At 38.1% G+C, this 22,652-nt stretch overlaps 2 protein-coding genes across 3 annotated transcripts in view; one reads left to right on the forward strand and one right to left on the reverse strand.

Moving 5' to 3' along the window:
- Positions 1–14,195, forward strand: part of LOC134743652 (la-related protein 7) — a 41,797-nt gene extending 27,602 nt beyond the window's left edge. For both annotated transcript variants that reach the window (XM_063677244.1, XM_063677235.1), the window contains 7 exons: positions 46–213; positions 457–861; positions 940–975; positions 4,286–4,610; positions 7,118–7,239; positions 7,716–7,808; positions 13,212–14,195. In XM_063677244.1, the coding sequence (XP_063533314.1) occupies positions 46–213; positions 457–861; positions 940–975; positions 4,286–4,610; positions 7,118–7,239; positions 7,716–7,808; positions 13,212–13,433 (1,371 nt within the window). In that variant the 3' untranslated portion in view covers positions 13,434–14,195. The remainder of the gene's footprint in view (positions 1–45; positions 214–456; positions 862–939; positions 976–4,285; positions 4,611–7,117; positions 7,240–7,715; positions 7,809–13,211) is intronic.
- Positions 14,196–15,452: 1,257 nt separating this feature from the next.
- On the reverse strand, positions 15,453–20,743 carry LOC134742940 (VWFA and cache domain-containing protein CG16868). The gene has a single exon (XM_063676164.1). The coding sequence runs from the start codon at positions 20,542–20,544 to the stop codon at positions 16,975–16,977; it is 3,570 nt and encodes a 1,189-aa protein (XP_063532234.1). The 5' UTR covers positions 20,545–20,743; the 3' UTR covers positions 15,453–16,974.
- Positions 20,744–22,652: the final 1,909 nt, after the last annotated feature.

A 22,652-nucleotide genomic window follows, 5' to 3' on the forward strand; every position in this document is an offset into this window, starting at 1 on the left:
TTAACCCAGACCATAATGAACTATTGACAAGTACTGACATTTCAGATAAGAAGAAAAACTCCAGTTGAACTATATGACGCAGAATCCAGGACTGTGTATGTGGAGTCTATACCGGTGACCGCCAACCGGGAGTGGCTTGAGAAGGTGTTCTCGGATTATGGGCATATTGCATACATTTCATTACCCAAGTTCAAAAACTCGCAGAGAATAAAGGTGCATTTCCTTAAAAAAATATTTATTTACATATACAGTTTAATATTTCTATAAATTTTAAGTATTAAGCTTATCAATATTAAGCTTATTTAAACTTATTCCCATTACTCCATTTTGATTTTACTGGTAAAATCATTGATGCATGAACCTATATCAAATCACAACTTTTTTTGTTTTTAACTGAATTATATTGTGTAAAAATAACTATCATAACCTAAGTTGGTGTTTTGTTTTGTCTTCCAGGGTTATGCCTTTATAGAATTTGATAAAACTGAGGATGCACATAATTGCATAGTGGCATTCACCAAGATGGGTTGCAGACTTCCCACGAGCATGCCACCCGAGGAACTCTCTTCTGTTAAAATGTTTTCAGTTGAGGAGCCAGATGATGTTAAGGTAAAAGAAGAGGTAGACATAAAGGGAGGAAAGCCAGATAAGATAAAAGAAGAGACAGACATCAAGAAAGAAAATCCTGATAATCCTGTAAAAGAAGAAACTGGCATTATGGTGAAAGAACAAGATATCAAGGCTAAAGAAGAGGATGAACCACCTAGGAAAAGATCAAGGAAAAGTAAAGATAAAAGGCCCAAAAATTTAGAACTAAGGCCAGGGCAAGACTCGGATTCTGAGAAAAGGGATACTCCTAGTGTAAGTTTTAAACCCATATCCCTTATTATGTTCTTCTAGTATCAGTATATTCCTCAATATCACAATATCTTTTTTCAGGATGAGTGCAAAAGTATAACAACACCAATAGATGATGTAAGTATTAGTAATATTTTATTAAACATAAAATGGAACTTATTAAATAATTTGTTTGCAGCCAAGCTGTTGTTTCTGCTGATCTATGATGTTTGTTTTTGTAATATGTTTTGTGTGCATGTGCCTAGTTTTAAGATTTCAATTCAAACACAATGTAATATTGTTCTTGAATAAACAATTATGATGATGATGATCACTTGTAAAATATTGCCGTTAATAATTATTTAGCTCAGCCATTCTCAAAGTTGACTCTACGTACCCCTAGGGCTCCGCAAAGCCTCTGTTGGGGCTCCGCGAGTATACTTGTAAAATTAGTAAAAAAAACAGCTCTTCTATAGGTCCACAGCAATAAACAATTTTTTTTATTTGAGGCTCCGTCAAATATTTCACTTTTCAAAAGGGTTCTGTCACCTAAAAAGTTTGAGAACCGCTGATTTAGCTGATCAAATACCTGTTATGTAAATTGGAAAAATTATTACTATAGGCTATTTGACTAATTTTTGAAAATGGTTTTAATTGATTGTTTATGACTTAATAATTACACTGCATTGATATTTCCGTGAAATTTCCTGTATTAAATATATATAAAAAAGTTAGTTTATTTATTTTGAACGCGCCTTAAACGCTGTTTTTGCAAAGGGGCTAATCACGTGACACGTGTGACGTCACGCGCAAGTAAACTCAGTCAATGACCTTAGTTAATCTTATGGTTCATGTGCATTGAATTCATTATTTCACTGTAAAATGGTATATAAATGGTGTATAGTGCCGCAATGTTCTAGTACGACTATAAAAAATCCAGACAAATCGTTTGTTTCCATTCCAACGAATCCCAAAAAAAGAAAAATGTGTTTAAAACTAGCGCGAAGAGACCCAAAGAGCATTTTAGCGCATACAAATGTTTTTATGTGTGAAGACCACTTCGATGTAAGTAATATTTAACTGTAAATAAATATGGTAATTAAAGCAGCGGATTTTGTTATTTAACGAAACAAGATCTAGGTATTTAATGTATTACTACATAACCTCATAAGATAGCTCTTTCAGCATTAGTAGGTAGTTAGTAGCATACTTTTTCTTTCAAACTAAAGTGCAGTATGGAGATACTATTCTCGTCATCGTATTCTATATATATATATATATATATCGTCGTCGTATTCGTATCATCGAAATCGAAATGTTCGTAAATAAACAATTTCTACGTATATTCACACAGCTGTTTTTACATTTCTAAGTTCCGCAGCATAGTAATCCGGATTATCTTTAAAGAAAAGTGCAACCATTAATGCGTCTAAGATGTCTGGTAGGTAGCCGCTATCAGCTTTCACATATTTTGGCTCCATTTTGAGATTCTTATGAATATTGTGCCACTAGATATACGGATAAATCGGAATATATCAGAAAATTGTGGAACAATAACTAAAATTAACTAAATACAAATAAAACTGCTAAAACACTCAAGACAATCAAGAATGTTTACCCGCGTGTGACGTCATCCGAGCGTTGACCAATCAGAGCGTTCACGTCCCTGATGAATTTTCAAAAAATATTAAATTTTCTTTTGTTTATTTTCCAAAAAATAAACATAATTTACATTCAAATATAGTGAAATATACTTTATTAGTTTATTATCTTTCAGGATGACAGCAATTCGTTATATATGTTTTTAATGTTGTCAAATACCCTATTATTTGTAATGCAGGCAGGCAGTTTAAATAACTGATAATGCCTGTATCCAGAGTCATAAACAGAGTTTTCAGTGTTGAGTAGAATTTGGTTTGTGCTTATCTAATTTATTCTTGAACTCATTGACACTTTGGGCCGATACTACATCCTCTGGGAGTTTGTTCCAAGATTTGACCACTCTGTTGCTAAAGAAGTGTCTATGAGGATTATTGTAGGACCTGCGAGACACCAGCTTATACTGATGACCTCCCAGACGGTTGTTACTATTGCGTTCTAGCATCTTATGGAAATCTTTGAGGTCATAGTGTTGGGTTAGTATTTTGTATGTCTCAATCAGATCTCCGCGTTGTCTGCGCTCCTTCAAGAAGTGTAGTCTTTCTTCATATGACATTTTTTTGAGTATCTTGGTGAAACTAAGTTGAACTTTGATTTAAACGTTCACGATTTTTACTCATTATTATTTACAACGACGGGACTTAATCGCGTAAAATAAGGCGTGGTCTCGGAGACCACGGGGACAACGCCGTCCTCGAAACGTCGGAGGTGGGTTTAATACTTATTTTACGCGATTAAGTCCCGTCGTTGTAAATAATAATAAGTTGAACTTTGTCCAACATCTCAATATTCTTGATAAAATAAGGGCTCCACACTTGAAATGCGTACTCCAATATAGGCCTAACATAGGTTTTGTGAATTTTAAGCATCATATCCGGTTTCAGATTCCCGAAAGCTGAGGGTTGTTTTTACCTATGTGCAGAACAGTACATTTTGTAGAATTCAGGTTTATGAGCCATTCTTTAGACCAATTCCATACTTTGTTCAGGTCGTCTGCAGATCGTGTCTGTCGGTGTGTCGTGTCGTGTCTGCTGGTCGTGTACAAGACGACCTGAACAAAGTATGTAACTGGTCATAGTCAAGCAATGGGTTGGCAAATAATTTAGTGTCATCTGCAAAGGTACTGATGTTGCAGTTTAAGCAGTGAGGCAAGTCAAAAGTGTATATTACCTATGTACAGAACAGGGCCCAAAACTGACCCCCGTGGAACTCCGCTGTGTATGTCTCGTTGCATTGACATTGATTCACCTACTCTCACTGAGTGTTCTATGACGCAAAAACGCCTCGATCCATTTTAATAGCTTTCCTCTAATACCCAGGTGTTCCAGTTTGAAAATAAGCCTTGTTATGGGAACCTTGTCGAAAGCTTTTTCATAATCTAAGTAGATTACGTCGGTAGGCTCTGTTCATTGTAATCACAAAATTTAAGTTTCTTTGTTTGATCACTATATGCTGCCTTGCCTTTGGGTCTCGGCAAAAGCCGATAGAAAAAACCTTTATGTCTGCGCAATAAGAACGAATGAGGCGTCGGCGCGTAGGCAGCCGAGCCGAATGACGACTTTTTCGCTCTTATTGCGCAGACATAAAGGTTTTTTCGATCGGCTTGCCGATTCCGTGTCGATATATGTAGGGAGACCCTAATATTTATTTAGCAAAATCATACACTGAACAATAGCTGATTTGGGTCGCTTATGAATTTTAGTAATGGAAGACCCAAAAATTTACTTTCCTTAATTAATTGAGACATGATTCTTCAAACACAACTCATCAGACACAATACATTTTACAGGTGTGCATAAAAGAAAAACCTAAAGACGAATTAACTAGCCACGATGAATCTAAGGATGATGCAGATTCACCAACTAAGAAGAAAAACAAAAAGTCAGCCAAAATTAAAAGCAAAACTCCAAACGGCTTAAATACAAAAGAAGCTCCAAAAGGAGCCCTGTGGGGCCTCCAAGTTTTGCCGAGATCAGAATGGAAAGCATTAAGGAATAAGTATTTAACCCTGCAAAGGAATTATATGAAACAAGTGAAGTTCAATTTGTATAATAGGAAGAATTCCTATTCAGCTATACCCGAGCCTGCAACACTTCCAATGGAAGCTGACACAGGTAAATGTTAATTTATTATGAATTTATTTTTAGTCTGCGTTGATATTAATTGCTATTATGAAATTCAACCCGTCAAACTTTTAAGAATGGAATTATACCACATACTTGTACTTGTACAAAAAGAGAAAATGTTTTTCCACTTCTAGATATTTTCCATCCTCCATGATTTTTTTGTATGTCATTGACATAATGAAAACCTAGGTTTTCCTTTTTTTTATCAAAATTTGCAATACAAATTTTGTATTTTTATTTTAAAGCGAAATATTTAAACCTGGAATATATTATGCTGAAGCAATCAACATCAAAATCAAAGTCATCAATTTAGTGAGTTGAATTGAAACCGTTTTCTCCCGAAATGGAAATTTCATAGAAAAAATACCGTTATTTCGTTAGGATCGCAGAGCTAATCTTCCCTCTTAAAACCTGGCACAAAATACTGGTGCTGTTGGGACGGTGGTGTCAAACATTGAGAAACTCCTATATCTTTCCCCGGTTCTCAATCTATCTCCAATACACAATCAAAATTGCTTCGTACTAAGCGTGAAGAGGTACCAGACAGACAAAATTGATTTTGCATTTTTAATACATAAATAGTAGTAGGTATATAATTCAATTCAATTAATTCAATTATTTATCATCTTGAAGCGTGGTTCTATAAAAACATATTTCAAGCCAATGAAGAAGATGTCACAATTCCTGAGGCCTGTAAAATGCAATACCCCTCTACAGACTGCAGGAGTGTACAGGCTGGACTGTGAGTGTGGCCTATCATATGTCGGGCAGACGAAACGGAGCATTTCCACTCGGGTGAAGGAACACATAGCTGATGTCAAGCACCGTCGACCTAGGTCTGCTGTCTGTGAGCATGTCATGGATAAAGCCAATCACTCAATCAAGTTTGATAAGCCTCTGGTTCTTGCCAAGGAGAAGCGTTACATACCCAGAATGCTGCGCGAGGCCATTGAGATTAAGAAATATCCAAACTTTAATAGGGAAGATGGCTTTTCTCTACCACCAGCTTGGGATCCTGTAGTCCACCTGATAAAGGAGCAAGCGAGACATAGACTGTGAGACCGTAGTGTTGGATGATGCTGGACATTCTGATGTTTTGAAAAGATGTGTCCCGCCGAGTTTGTTGCCGGTCCCATATTGGGATACCCTCCAACAATTTAGGAGGGAATTAAATCTTCTCGGGTCCGTGGTGTAGGGTTGGAGCCGGCATAGTTTTTTATCGCGTATATATATATATCTTTACTTGAAAAATAATTAGAGTGTATAACTAGCCTTATGAACCGATTTTGCATGTACAACCAGCCTTAAAGTTTGTAGTCTATGATTGTTCATTATTTTAGTATGTGGGTATTTTTGCATTTTGTAATTTTTCCTCAGTCACCCGTTGACCACGAACGCTGTAAAGAGTTCGAAACGTCGGGATGTATTATAAATTCAATATACGCGATATAATCCGTTTTCATAGTTTTATTTCAATTATTTATTTAATTCGAATCATTTATAAATAAATGAGTTTATGTTTTGCCTCCATCTCCATTTGATGAAATGTAGGTAGTAGGTAGTTAGCTGCAAAGAAAAGGTACCCCACGTCCATACTAATTTACAGAACTTTGTATGCAGGGGGGGGGGGGGGTGCCTTTTCTCTGCACCTGACTGTACATATAGGTCAATGGGTGGAGTCGAAGGACATTCCAAAGTCAAAGTACCTTATATAGGTATTTCTATAACAGAGGTGCCGTCAGAGTGCAGCTCTAGCATTTTTTATCGAAAACCATAGAGTAACTTACAGATACTGTGCTTTAAACAGTTTTGTGAAAAGTTTTCACAGATAATTTATTTTACGAATGAATATGACATTGATGCACTAAGGCGGTTTGTTTACAGAGGGCCTGCCGCGAAACCCGAAAATCGCTCGAATATACAAGAATGATAGAGCAGATAACGAAATTTCGATTTCGTGTTAGGCCCTCTGTTTCTGCTAGTGGTGTCCCCTACGCAGGGTTTTGCGTAATATTTCCTATTTAATCTTAACCTGTTCGGGAATTTCTGTGTGATTAGGGTATCTTGACATAAAATAATTATATTAACTTCTATAGGCAGGGATCGTAAATTTTTCTTATAAATTAACCGGTATTCAATTTCGGTATCTCGGTTGTTTATGTATATTTTTCCATTTCATTTAGGTGATCTGATAACTCATTGTCCTTACCTAAATACCATTCTACAATATCAAAGAAATATTTCGAATGCTACGTGATATTTTGATTTTAAGTTATACCGGTAACCATCCCTGTCTATAGATATATTAATGTCAACGCGGCGATTGCTGAAACTAAAAGCAATCGCTGCTTTGTCGAGGAAATTACAAGTGTACTGTTAAAAAAAAAACTTGTTGACGGAATTTCCCGTATGACGGAATTGAATAAGATTAAATCACTGAAATGAATTAGTTACTTCATTTTTTAATGTCCTTGATGTAACATTTTGATTTACAGCTTTAAATCCCGGAAAAATTATCAGCAGTAAGAATGTGACACCCCTGGAGAGAATCACAGGTGTCTTTGTCAGAGAGGTGCTGCCAGAACCATGCTGCGATATCAGGCACACCAAACGAACGGTATGCTTACCTTGTCCTAAAACTATTGTACCTTTTATCAACAACCATCCAAACATGCCCATTCAGATTCAAATTTCAATAAGTATTTACTTTATTACAAATTAAATGTATTAGTAGTAGTAATAACTTTATTGTACACAACACAAGTTTACTTAAAATTTACAGAAATAGAGGTACAAAGGCGAACTTATCCCTATAAAGGATCTCTTCCAGCAGAAATAACTTATTGTTTCAGTAGAATCAAATAGGGTTGTCATCTAACTAAATATTTAAACAAGCTACTGCTTATAAACATAGTAAGAAACACAAATGTCACTGCCTCCTTAAAATAGGTATATAAACGCAAAATGAGATTTGTTAATTTTCGTTTATAATGCAATTAGATTTTCAGTGTACTTTTATTTAGTTATTCAAAACACTATTATAGTACCTACCATGACAGATGTGCTATATACAATAATTTCCAACTGTTACAGGTGCGAAGCAATATCCATGCCCTGCATGTGGATGCAAAAGAGGGTCAGTCGGAGATAATCATACGCTTTGATTCAGCAAAAGCAGCGGACGAAGTAAATAGACGACGATTCATTTAATTATTATTTGCGGTCAACCCCTTTTGGGGTTTGTTACATTGTTATAACCTATTAGAACAAACAAAATTGATTAAGTTGCCCATAGAAATATTAGACGCTACGTTAAAACAACTTACGAATATCGACTGCTCAAAAAACAAAGGTGCTAATTGTCGAGCTAATTCAAGGTAAACTATTTTTTTCACTCAACCAGCCAAAGACGAAAAGTTCACATGATATTGGCTCTACTAAACTGTTACAGTTACAGTTGAGTAGAGCCAATATCATGTTTACCTTGAATTACAACATCATGCAATTACAGTTACAGTAACAACTTACGAATATCGACTGCTCAAAAAACAAAGGTGCTAATCGTCGAGCTAATTCAAGGTAAATTATTTTTTTCACTCAACCAGCCAAAGCCGAAAAGTTCACATGATGTTGGCTCTACTCAACTGTAACTGTAACAGTTGAGTAGAGCCAATATCATGTGAACTTTTCGGCTTTGGCTGGTTGAGTGAAAAAAATAGTTTACCTTGAATTACGGTGTATATGGTATTCAGGGCTCCGAGCACGGAAGGCCCGGATATGTCACTACCTGTAATACTAAACGGAGCTCCAGTTAATAGAGTTAGTCAGTTTAAGTATCTAGGCCACTGGGTAACAGACAATTTAAAAGATGATGTAGATGTAGAACGGGAGCGCAGAGCGCTGGCGGTTCGGGCGAACATGCTCGCCCGCAGATTCGCGCGGTGTACACCTGCAGTCAAAACTACGCTCTTTAGAGCATACTGCACTTCGCTGTACTCGGCTGCACTGTGGGTGGACTGTACGCAACGGTCGCTCAGCTCTCTGCGCGTCCAGTATAATAATGCTTTCAGGGCGTTGCTGGGGTTGTCACGTTTCTGCAGTGCATCGACCATGTTCGCGGAAGCACGCGTAGACAGTTTCAATGCTCTGCTGCGGAAAAAGATGGCATCGCTTCTGAACAGAATACGTGACAGCCCAAACAGCCTCCTGAAGACAATAGCTGTAAGGAATGAGTGCTCAATAATGCAACACTTAATTAAAAATACGTTGTCATTAGTGAGGTACGAATACTAACATAGTTTTTAGATTTAGTTTGTAGATTACTAACAAAAATGGATCTCGTTATCTAAATAAATAAAAGTTTTATTATATATATTATTAGCTCGACGATTAGCACCTTTGTTTTTTGAGCAGTCGATATTCGTAAGTTGTTACTGTAACTGTATGGTGTTGTAACTTACAGTTGAGTAGAGCCAATATCATGTGAACTTTTCGGCTTTGGCTGGTTGAGTGAAAAAAATAGTTTACCTTGAATTAGTTCGACGATTACCACCTTTGTTTTTTGAGCAGTCGATATTCGTAAGTTGTTTTAACGTAGCGTCTAATATTTATTATTTATTTATTATTTATTTTAAACTTTATTGCACAAGAACAAGTACAAAAGGCGGACTTAATGCCTTGAGGCATTCTCTACCAGTCAACCACTGAGCCAAACAGAAATTGTTAAGGTGGGTGCAGTGCGATGCGAAAAAAAAATTCTAAATATAAATTCTAATACTAACGCCAATATACAAACTAGTAATATTTATATACTATAATACCTTTATAAAGTACATAAATAAACAATATAAATACATATACAAATTTATCATATAATATACATAAATATATATTTGCATGTGCGGGGCAGGGGGGAGGGGGGGGGGGGGTCCCACTAGACAGTATCTAGCAGGTGCTTGTAGAGCATTCGTTTGAAAGTCAGCTTGTTTGGGGCTTGTCTAATCGTTAGAGGGAGCGAATTCCAAAGACGGATTGCTTGAACAGCGAAAGAAGACGTGAGAAAACCGGTATGGTGAGGGAGAACAGAGAGTTTAAGAGAACGGGCAGCGCGCAGCTCGCAGCCTGGGCGTGGGGTAATAAAGCTGAAGTTACATTTGAGATATTCTGGAGTGATGGGCTCAAATAGGATAGAGAACAGTGAGGAGAGTATTCGAAAGGATCGGCGCTGACGTATGGGGAGCCACTTGAGCTGGCGGCGGTAGCTGGATATATGATCAAACTTTCGAATTCCAAAAATGAACCGTATTCCGTTGTTTACCAGTCGCTCGAGTTTGTTAAGAGAATTTTGATCCATGTTGGTTGTGCACACATCAGCATAATCAATGAGCGGGAGGATGAGTGCTTGAACGAGCAATTTCTTTGTGCATACCGGAAGGAAGTTTTTGAACCCGTAGAGTGTGTGTAAGGTACAGGTGACCTTCCGGCTGATCTCAGAAAGTTGCCCGTCCCATGAGAGATGCCTGTCAATGATTAAACCGAGGTCCTTCACTTGACTCGAAACTGGGATAACCGAGTCGTCAAAAATTATCGGTGCAACAGAAACCGCATCCAACTTCAAAAGTTGCCATCGACTACCCAGAATAATGGCCTGGCACTTAGATGGGTTGACAGAAATGCCAAAAGAACTAGACCAGTCACTTATGTGATCCAGGTCATCATTGATAGCCGCAATAGCGCAGTTGACATCCGCTACCTCGGCTTGGGCGTATAATTGCAGATCGTCTGCATACAGATGATGATCGCATTTGAGTCCGTGCGTGATGAAATTAATAAACATCGAAAATAACAATGGAGAGAGAATACCACCTTGTGGTACTCCGGTGTTCAGATCACGCCAATCAGACATACACCTATCTCTACGGACAGCTTGGGTGCGACTGGATAGGTACGAATCAAACCACGCCATTGATTCCGAGGAGAACCTGAAATGGGAAAGAGCAGCCAATAGAAGGTCGTGGTCAACAACGTTAAACGCATTTGAAAAGTCAATGAGAACAAGTACTGTGACTTTCGAGGATTCCATGCCTTGTCTTATGTCCTCAGTGACCTTCAAAAGCGCGGTGGTCGTACTATGCCCTGCCCGAAAACCAGACTGGTATGGGGACAGTAAACGGTTGAAATTAATAAATTTTGAGATTTGGTTATGTGCTGCAGCCTCTAGTATCTTGGACATGAATGGGAGAATAGATATAGGCCTGAAGTGACTAAGAGAGCTGGGGTTAGAAACTTTGGGAAGCGAGATAACAAAGGCTTTACACCAAGAAGATGGAAATTGTCTAGTGTGAAAAGAGAAATTGATGATATGGGTTATTACAGGAAGAATACTTTCCAGAACAAAGAGAATCATAACGCGACCTATATCGTCATGGCCTACTGCTTTGGACTTAATATTTCTATGGGCAACTTAATCAATTTTGTTTGTTCTAATAGGTTATAACAATTGTCAAGTTTAAATTTAAAATTAGTGTACATTAGATTTAATTTAATCTCCGACGTTTACTAGCGCCAATATTCTTTTGACCGAGCGAAGCGTCTACCTTTCACCTCCAGCAGAAATGCTTTCGTATCGTCCATCCGGCAGTGTTGGCCGTAATTGTTAATTTTAATTAACCAGTGATCAATTGCATTAACCATTAGTTCCGCCATTAACCAATTGCATTAAAGTTAATTCGAATTAAATTTTTGAGACGTACTTTTGTTAAAGTTTGGTACTAAGTGACATAGTCTAGTGTTGTTGATATCATTTCAAGTTTCAAAAAATCAATTAGAATTACTCTCAATTGCATTAATGTTTAATAAAATTAAATTTGTGATATTTTAAAATGAGACAGCAAAATGACCCTGACTGAACCCTGGCAGTAGCAGTACCTGTACCTACTACCTAGTGGAATTCAGGTTTGGTGCAACCATGGTGAAACATAGACATACGTGGTTTTGGTCATTTGAATCGTCTTGATGAGCACTTCGGAGAGCCGTACCCATGATAGAGCTGATGCTGAACCCTGGCAGTACATAGTGGAACTAAGGTTTGGTGCAACATAGGCACGCGCTGATTTGGTCATCCGACTCGTCTCGATGAGCACTTAGGAGAGCAGTACCCATGATAGAGCTGATGCTGAACCCTGGCAGTACCTAGTGGATCTAAGGTTTGGTGCATCATAGGCATACGCTGTTTTAGTCATCCGACTCGTCTTGATGAGCACTTAGGAGAGCAGTAGCCATGATAGAGCTGGTGCTGTACCCTGACAGTACCTAAGTGTAGATTTATACTGTCAAAATTGACAGTTTGTGACATTTTGACAGTTTTGGATCCCAAATCGAAACGGCTTGTCCGCTTTTGATAGGACCTTTAACATTAGTCATGGGATGGAAAATGTAGTTTGACACATCTGTCAAAACTGTCAAAATTGACAGTTGGACAGTTTTTGCCTTTTTTAGTGAAAATTAACATGGTAACAAATTTGACTGATATGTCGACCAAACCTTAGTTCCACTAGGTACTGCCAGGGTTCAGCATCAGCTCTATCATGGGTACTGCTCTCCTAAGTGCTCATCAAGACGAGTCGGGTGACAAAAACAGCGTGTGCCTATGTTGCACCAAACCTTAGATCCACTAGGTACTGCCAGGGTTGAGCGTCAGCTCTATCATGGGTACTGCTCTCCTAAGTGCTCATCAAGACGAGTCGGATGACTAAAACAGCGTGTGCCTATGTTGCACCAAACCTTAGATCCACTAGGTACTGCCAGGGTTCAGCGTCAGCTCTATCATGGGTACTGCTCTCCTAAGTGCTCATCAAGACGAGTCGGATGACTAAAACAGCGTGTGCCTATGTTGCACCAAACCTAAGTTCCACTAGGTACTGCCAGGGTTCAGCATCAGCTCTATCATGGGTACTGCTCTCCTAAGTGCTCATCAAGACGAGTCGGATGACTAAAACAGCGTGTGCCTATGTTGCACCAAACCTTAGATCCACTAGGTACTGCCAGGGTTCAGCATCAGCTCTATCAAAGGGTGCAGCTCTCAAGTGCTCATCAAGACTAGTCGGATGATCAAAACAGCGCGTGCTTATGCTGCACCAAACCTAAGTTCCACTAAGTACTGCCAGGGTTCATAAGGAGGATGAGTAATACATACTCAAAACTTTTACAAGTTCAGTCTTGCAGACCTTTGCCTTTGATCCCTTTGATGCCTTTATAAAATTATGATATTTCTTCTTGTTAATTGTTAATTATCAATCACATTTTTAATTTTCATTAAAAATTGATTTAATTGTTAATGGTTTGTGAATCCATTAACCATTAGTTCGTTTTAATTGTCAATGGTTTGAAATAAATTAATATTAATGGCCATTAACCTTTTCAATGGTTGATTTTTAATGGTCAATGGCATTAACGTTCGGCCAACACTGCCATCCGGCCGTTAACCTTAGGTACGGGTCGCATTTCTCAACCGATTCACGTGAAATTTTGTCTTGGGCGAGGTCCACAGCTCACAGAGCCGCCGGTGTTTAAATCGGATGTAATTTCCAGTACTGCGCCAACTCCAGCAACCGCGCCAGCATTCTGTCGGGCTTGGAGGAGGAGGAGCAGTGGGCGCGCGCGGAGGCGGGGCGGGCGGGGACGCGGCCGCGCGGCCGCGAGCGCCTGCGCGCGCGCCTGCAGCGCTGCGGCGCAGCACCCCCGCCCCCGGGCCCTCCCGAGCCCGCCTCCCCGCAGCCCACGCACACGCACATCAGATTCGACGACGAGTAGACACGCTGTTAGTACTGGCGAAACGATTTTGTCAATGGTAAAAGGCGACAAATTTGAATAAAGTAAGCGCGAAGGATCGATCGCCCTTGCAAATTTTGTACTTCTCACCTTTGTCTTCTGACAAATCGGTTTGGCGGCCTATATTTACATAGTCTGGCGTATCAAAAACCCACGGATTATGAATGGTCACATCTATTGGGAACACAAAAATGGTTTGGTTTAAAGGTGCGTTCAGAAACTTAAGCTTTTTTTCTGTTGAATCTGTGAGCTGTCCAATGCTTATGCATATATATGCATTTAAGGGTTAAGATTGGCATATTTATCCATTTATCCTCGTCTGTCAGTGGAAAAGCGCGAAATTGAAAATCTGTTTGGAAGATTGACCCTTAGAGCCAAAATTTTACAAATTTGCCGCCTTCTACTGAAGTTGTGTACCGGGTACTCGGCCAACTGAAATAACTTGTTGGTAATTGTAGAACAGATTGCAGCAAAGCGGTTTTACTCTTCAAGCAACACCGGCTTCACAACACGCACCGCCAGGCACAGTTATGCCTATGCATACGAATGCCGACGCCCTTCCTGGTGTTGCTCGAAGGTTTTACTAGAATACCCAAAAGTGTCACCACTATTGTTAAACGAATATAACTTATGGTATAAATCTTCTCAAATGATTTTTACGTCTAAGAAAGACCCTAATCTGTTACACAAAAGCCATTGTTTCTTTTCTGCGGGCGGTCGGCTATTGTGTGCCATTCTCTCTGAGCGCGTGTAATTGTGTCTAACAATGGCACACAATGGCCGACCGCTCGCATAAAAGAAACCATGGCTTTTGTTTAACAAATTAGGGTCTTATAATAGACGTAAAATCATTTGAGATTGCATCTGCAAACTATACTTATATGTGAAGATTCTTTTGAATCAGTCTTTTTTAAACCCCAACGCAAAAAAGCGGGCTGTCATAAGTTTTACTGCTATGCGTGTCTGTCTTTGGCACCGTAGCTCTTAAACGGGTGCATGCGGTTTTTTTAATAATTTGAAAGTATATTATTTTTAGCGGTGGTTCATAGGCATATTTTATCGAAATCGGTTCATCCGTTGCGTTGGGTTTTTTAATATTACATCTACTGTTGCTACTGATAAAACAATTGATTCTGCATCTACTGCTAACTATACCTACTATTGATACTTCTAAGTACCTATAGGGATTCCTTCCGAGTCGCCTTTGAACTACATCGCACACGCAAATAGTGATTTCAAGCTAATGAAGTCCTTTTTAGAAGTCTTTAGAATACAACACATGTATGAAATTTTACATTTAAATATCTACTAGAAAATAGACTATAGGTACTTTTCATAATTAGCATAGGCACTTGTAATAAATAAGAGATTTTCAAATAAGTGTTGACTTTTCTAATATCATTTCATGTCAGCTCTTTTATGTTCTCGAGGCAATGTAAACAAAGCAAACTACGTGACACCGTCATTCAGCCAGTAATATAAATACCAGAGCTGAGACACAGTTTTCTTTGTTTATATTCTCTCAAGGGCATAAAATTAAAATAACAGTCTGGCGTCACCCCTATTTATGGTTCCGTAACAAAAAGTTAAAAGGACATCCTTATTGTTGCGACTCTGTCAGTCCGTCCGTCTGTTACATTGCTGAATATCTCGAGAACTACTTACGCTATCGATTTGAAATAGTTCAGGACAAAGCTTAACCCGCATTGAAAGTATTTATGGAGTGTGGGCAAAACTTCAAACTACTCTACTCGGGCAAGTGGGATAGGTATATTAGGTACACCATTTGAAAGAGCCTGAGTTGTACATTCCAATTTTTGTTTCCTTTTTTTTGACAGTAAATAGATGTACAACTGTACACACTTAGTATAAATCTTTCGTTTTTATAGTTTCGTGAGATAATTAAAAGTTTTTACAGCACCCTCGGTGCGCCAGTTAAAGGATTTTATATCGGTGCTTAATTTCAAGTACCTATTTTTTAAACAAAAGGTGTCAAATAAGCAATATTTACAAAAGAAAATGATTTTATTCTTACATCACGTAAATGCAACATCCAATTCAGTCTTAAAAATATGTATGTCCACTTAATTTAATAATACATTAGGCACTGGCACATTCTCGAAATAAAAATTACTGTATCTTAATGCTAATACAAAAAGTTAAAATATAAAACTTACATACAAATAGACCTGTATTGCATAGTGACAATTTGTCTAATAGCGTCTAACAGAAGCCAAACTAGCCTTCGTAACTGAACGCTGATCAATTAGCGCTACAAAAAATAAAACAAAAGCAAGTCCAACATAGGTAAAGTATGAGTTTTTTCAAATGATTTTTAGGCCTCAGGCCCTAATCCGTTAAACAAAAGCCTTGTTTCTTTTATGGAGAGGCGCCTTAGTCGCCACGAGTTGACGGACGGTTGCTTTGCCACGCCTTAGTGGCAAAGCAACCATGTCGTTAAAAAGCAACTATCGTGATAGTATTAAGGTTCAAAATGTAACAGCTCATTCTGAGATAACGATTTTGGGTAATGAAGGACGAACGGTTGCTTGTGTGTGGCCTCAGAATACAGAGCTGCTACATAAATTTGAACCATATAAATAGGATGGTAAAATTTATTTTTAAACGAGTTTGTTACCGTTCAGTCAGTAGCGGTAGCATTGGTAACCGCTGAACAAAAGAAAAAGGCTTTTGTTTAACAGATTAGGGTGTGAGGCGTAAAAATCATTTGAGAACATTCATATACTATATTTAGGAAATACATTTCAATAGGATGAACGTTTATTACCTACTTATTGTATGTAGTCTGAAAGCTTATCACAAAAAATAATCTCCGTGAAGCAAAAGTAGGTACATAAATAAATAGCTATGATGCCTATGATGGAGCATATGATCAGTTGAAAAAAACCGAGTAACTAAATTAAATGGCTCAGTGACCCGGAGGCAGTGATTGCTGATGCGAAATAGCACCACCTATTTCGATCCTGCGCGTGCGCGGTTTCTCGTCAGTTAACATAAGGCCAGTCCAGACGGGATCGGTCGATTTGATCAGAAAATAAATTTGCGTCAATCTCCAGTTTAAGATTTATGGTGATATTTGAGCGCTCTGAATTAAAAAGAATGCCTTCAAACGCGCATACTAGCGTCACAAATTGGTATTCTTGCGTCCGCACCTCCATTTTATCGGTAATATCGGCGGTTGAAATCTGTGAGCCAAATTGGCGTTTGCGTCCACACCACCTGATTTGGTCAGGCAGGTTTGTTCCCGTTTGGACTGGGCTATACTATTCACGTATAATATTATGCTATTAAGCTTCCTAAAATAATGTAAAAAATAAGTACAGAAATCAAGAAAGAGCACCATTATGTAGGTAGTAACCAAAATTCTGATACTAAAATGATTAACATTATTAGCAAGTATGTATAATATATCACATTTAATAAAAAAAAAAAAATGAAGCTGCTTGACCACATTAACATTAATGCTATGTACAACAGAGGTAGATTATGTATAATAAACGTATTATGAGGCTTCCATATGTCTATGGACAGTCACAGGAGCTATTACACTGTTTTTGCCACAGGGAAGAACAGTCACGCTAAGATCGCCAGCTTTTAATCTGGGCTTAATCTTAGCTGGAAGTGGGCAGCTTATATCTGATTTTGTGTCATCTGACAGAATTATTGGATCATTGACCGAAAATCCGGTCGCTTCAGAGTCCTCATGAGGAGTCATCGTAGAATACCCGTGATCTGAGCCTCCAGCCGTGTGGGGCCGTCTGTAACCGGTCACTACCCTGTATGGCGAAATGGGGGCCTCTATTTCCATGGCTGGCAATAGTTTATCTTGCCCGGAAAGGTCATGGGTGTCATCAGACTGTAAATTACTCATTTGTACGTCTGCATCCGGCCAAGTTTCGGCAGGACCATCTACATATAAATTATGGCAACTGGCCGTCGTAACATTTTGCCTATAGCAATATATGGCAACGGCTATTACTAGACTAATAGTAACAATACAACCTGCAATTGGACCTAAATAGTTTCCTGTCACGTCTCTACTGACGTGACCTAAGGTGCCCTCGCCGTACGGGGTAACGGCACCAAGAACTCCATTAAAGCACGAAGACTGAGGAGTGCAATATGCCGTCGAAAGTTGGGAATGCCCATCTGTATCAACCTGACACCACTCACAACCTAATATACCCAAGCAAGATGAACGCGTTGAGTAAGTTTCACATTGAAAATCGAAACAGGCCTGCAAAGTTTCAGCAAAATTGTGAAAATAATGCGATTTATGGTTATTATTTTCTGGCATCATTCCGCACAAGGGAATCTCCTGATTGAACTTAGTAAAATTAGTGTTTGGACACTCGTAAATTTCAGAAGTGCATTCACAAGGGCACTCACAGTCTGTCTGTTCCATCCGATTGCAGTTAAGACAGAGCCTATCCACCATACTGCAGGGACAAAAAGAGGCTGCAACGCAAGACGCGTTTACAAGACCTATAAAGGCATTCGTACCAGGAATGGCTGCAATGTAGTAATGAACACAGTGGTCTCCAGACACTGCATTGGAAAGAATATTTGGGAGAGAAGTATTAAATTCGTAAAACCTCTGTATAGTCTTATCATAGAAATTACTGCATAGTCTTTTTGTGACAAATCCTTTGTGATTAAGCATGTCTGTTGCGATCATAGACTCTTTATGGGTGATATGCTGCTGTTCAATAGGGCCGGAACTGTTAGGATCCATTAAGCCTGGATGAGAAACTAGGTAGCCTCTGTTATTCATAATGAAGCATTTAATATGTGCCTTTTCACATAAAGGCATGCTATCAATTAGGAGTTTATAAAGAAAGCCCATGGTGACATCCATAGAGACTACCATAGTGGGATGAAGAGGACTTTTTAAAGCATAAGAAATTGACACCACATACCCTGCTCCACCCACATCTAAATTTGGAGGAGTAAGAACAATTTTATCTGGGTTTTCTAAGGCATAGGTATACCAGGGTCTTCGAACAGGTTCATAGTCATATTCTAGAACTGTGCCAGGATACATGACAAGTACACCACTTTCAGTTACTGCATACCTTCTAACTATGTATTTGGAGTAGGTTCCATGCAAATGCTGATTTTTATAAAAAGTCAAAAGAGAATTAAGAAATCCCACATCTTGCTGAATTTCATTTTTCAATCCCGGATTAGAGAGCAAACCATGAGCAACACTTTTCAAATATGCCAAATAGTTTTGCATATATGTAACTGCTTCATGGCCATTCCCCATATCATACAAGTAAGTGAATGGCGACTGAAAGCTAGATGGACTCAAATAAACTGTACCTTGATCAATTGTGGCTATTTGTTTGAAATGTCGACAAATTTTGCCATTTTTTGGAGGAAACAAATCTAATCTATGAAATAATATTTCTTTGTTGCTTCTAGCAAGGGAAATGTTAGTTTTGTTAAAAAAACTTTTTCCTACTGTTTCTGAAACTATACAAACAATATACAACTTTTCAACCCATCTCCAAGAATAAGCAATGGACTTACTAGAACTCTGATCAGTCACTGTGAAGTTACCAGAACTCTTGGATACCATTTGTTGTTTTACACTGTGAATGAAGTCATAAGCCTCAATACTTTCCAAGTGAGTGAATTTGATTTTTTCAGAAGCTGTCTCAGGTCTTGGAAAATATGAGTGCATAAGAACTTTACCTGAAAAATCCATCACAAATGCTCTCTTTTGTAAATTTAAATCCTTAAAGTATATAATGTCCTCAGCAAGATCAGACCAATATAAATCTAATCCTAGAATCCCAGAAGATATAGGCAGCATCAAGGACACCATAAAGTCTCTTTCTGTTGCTTCCCAAAGTGGGCCTTCAGTTATGATTAAATTGATTTGATATTTATCAGGTAATAGTGAAATAAATGCTGATGCCACTTGCCCCACCACACCACTGTTGTTTATGTGCAACCTAAGCACAGAGTGGTTGCTGGAGTGATTGTGCCACTTATCCATGTGGAATATTCCCAAAGAACTGTTTCTAGCTGCATCATTTTCATATATCAGACCAATGGCAAACTTCATGTAATGGTCATTTGTTGAATAAGGAAAGACTTTCAGCCATGTTTCATTCTTTAAAATCTTAGTATCTGTCAAAAATACGAACAGCTTGTTGGTAGGTAATGAGTTCTCAGCAAGTAGAGCTTTTAGTTCTTTATTTATAGTCAGAGGCGAAACATTTGTAGGAGCTATGTCCAGCAATGAAAAGTACTCCCGTAATAGCAGTTTGTTGTTGTCTGTAGCATTGCCTAGGCTGGATACACCATCTTTACTGCATGTGTCATCAAATTTCAGAAATCCAGTAGTATTGGTCATCTTCAACGCAATAACATCAGTGCTTTGTAGAGCATAGGCCATCTCTCGCGCTACTCTTACTGCATGCTGCAATGATGCTGAGCTCATGTTGTTATCAATAATAAAAACAACAAATTTTGAGGCTGGGTGCACAACCTTGTGATATAGATATCTCAAATTAGAGTGTGGCATTGTAACACAGTCTTTATCTGTTGCATAGTCAATATGTGAAAGATAATACTGTCGTTTTACTTTTAAATCCTTGAAACGCTCCAACATTTGGGACTTAGGATCCAAAGGCATATTTTCCAATAATTCAACATTTTTAATAAACACTGACTTACGTATAGAGTTGAACGGACAGGGATACGTGAAGGACGGAGTATTGTTGCCGTTAATAGCTTTGCTCATATCTTTAAGTATTGTAGCCGCAGAAGAGAGCTTGTAGCTTATTTTACTGGCTATAGTGAAAAGCAGGTCATTATCAGAGGGTTGATTTCGGCTCACTTTCGAAGCGGTGCGTACTTCGAATTGCGTGGAATAATCACTGCAGAGTTCCGTTGCGACTATCTCATTAAACTTTTTTCCCAAAGTCTCAGAAAGTTTTTCCACCGATAACTCGTAGTCACACCGATAATTAGGCCTCGTACAATTTTCATTCTGAGCGAAGACAATCGGGACGTAGCATGTCGTGATAATCGTAAATAGCAGCGACAAAAGCTTCATCTTGTCGGCATTCTATCTGATCCGCCTCACACTTGATTCGTACTTTTTTTACAGGAACACATCTTAAAATCACCGGTTATAGTTCTCATAATATACATAGAGGTGTAGAGATGAATATGTTTCTGATGTTATTATAATTATAAAGACTATGGTATCAAAAATAATTAAACAAACAGAGCTTGTTTTCCTCGCGACTCCCCTCTTCATTGGCTCTTATGACAGTTGATAAAACATGGCGGCTTGCGTTTCGTTTCTGCTTGATTAGATTTGTATTGTAGCGAACGAGTTATGATATTTTGTGTAAATAAGAACTAAAAAAACCTATACTCATCCTTTTCTTTTGGGTGCTAGTACTAGTGTAAGACAAAGATAGTATGATTCTCTCTGTCTATGTTTGAAATGAGACAATCCTTCGACAAACTATAAAAAAAAAAAAACAATTTAGTGTGATTGTAATATTATATTTTGAGTATTTTGATCGCATTGTATGTTTTTTTACAGCTGATCTAAGAATTTGATGGGTATTTATAGTCTGGCAAACACAACTTGTCTGTAATTAAGTGTGGCTTCGATTTCGCAGATTGTTGGCGCCTTTTTCCCCGTTTTTTGTCGGTTTTGCCCATGAAGTTACACCCTAAACAGGAGCGAGCTGTCACTTTTTTTGCCATACTAAATTGAACCTTATCACCGAGCCCAGAAAGGTGTTCGTACCAGACTAGAGAAAACGGTCCACATGAGATAGCAAAAGTGGGTCGCGGTGTCCCACTCGCACATGTTGCCAATGTTAAAAAAATACCATTTTGGTAGTATTTATATCAATAACTACTAAAATGAAATACCTTTTTATATTATTTAAGTGCTATATTCAGAGTGCGGTTCTGATATCTTTTACGTAATTTGTAAATAGTTATAATGTCAATATCATTAACTGATTTAACCAAGCATGTGCACAACAAAAAATACATAAATTTTAATATGGTAGACATTGTAGTAACTTTGAATATTAATTGGTATCCCCAACTTGATAAAGAAATTTTCAAAATACATGAATGGCGGCGCTCAAGATTTATTTGCGAAATAAAGTATAAAATGGGTAAAAGATGTTGTGTGAAAGGTTGCAGAAGTGAAAGTTTTGTTGATTGTGGTATATCTTTTCACAGGTAAGCCTCAACTATTAAAGTTTACGATAAAAATACAAGAAAGCATTGTCAAACTCATTAGGGTGACTATGATGTCGGCACGATGTGAATCGGCCTTACAGAGTTCTTATTACCTACGTACTTACTTAATGTAAAAATAAGTTTACCTAAATAAGTATATCTTTATTTCAGCATGTTTAATTATTTGGTTGATAGATAGATAGATAAATGATTTATTTGTGCACGTAATGAGAGCTATATAATTGCCAAAATTTAAATCCAAAATCCTTAAATATTACAGACACATTTATACATAATATTCTATATAGGTTGAACACATATTTCCGTCAGTACACAAAGGCGGCAAATTTAAAAAAAAATGGTGCAATTAACTACGATGACGCTTAAAGAATAGCTGAAGTGTGCAAAAGAGAAGCCATTACGTATATGAACATACCATGAGTGCGAAAAGGCAGACTACAAATGAAAAAAACGTGACCATTTTTAGGGTTCCGTACCCAAAGGGTAAAAACGGGACCCTATCACTAAGACTCCGCTGTCCGTCTGTCAGTCTGTCTGTCATCAGTAACAGCTTTTATAACGACTAAATTAAGTAAGGTTTTGTGAAGCGTTTTACAGAGGAGAAAAAAACTATATCCATTCTCTCTGACTTCCTATGCATGAATGAAAAAAGATCTTGGCCAAACTATACATTCCAACTTAATCTAATATCCCACATACATATGACTTATGGTCACCCTAATTAGAAAGAGATGCAACCGCCCACTTTGACTTCTCATGTGGACACACTTTTTGGCCCGTGTACTCCATCCGGTTTATTAAAATCTAAATCCGTGGTTTTGCCTGCGTCATGAATCTAGTATAACTGGATCGGTCATGAGGAGTGGGGGAAAATGACCGAACGGGATAGTCTTATGTATCTTTCAGTAGGAGTAGCAGAGAAAGCGC

This window comes from Cydia strobilella, chromosome 1 (genome assembly GCF_947568885.1).
Source record: "Cydia strobilella chromosome 1, ilCydStro3.1, whole genome shotgun sequence".
Lineage (NCBI taxonomy): Eukaryota > Metazoa > Arthropoda > Insecta > Lepidoptera > Tortricidae > Cydia > Cydia strobilella.

Excerpts from the sequence above, each read along its gene's own strand:
- LOC134742940 (XM_063676164.1), bottom strand. The coding sequence starts at position 20,544 with ATGAAGCTTTTGTCGCTGCTATTTACGATTATCACGACATGCTACGTC.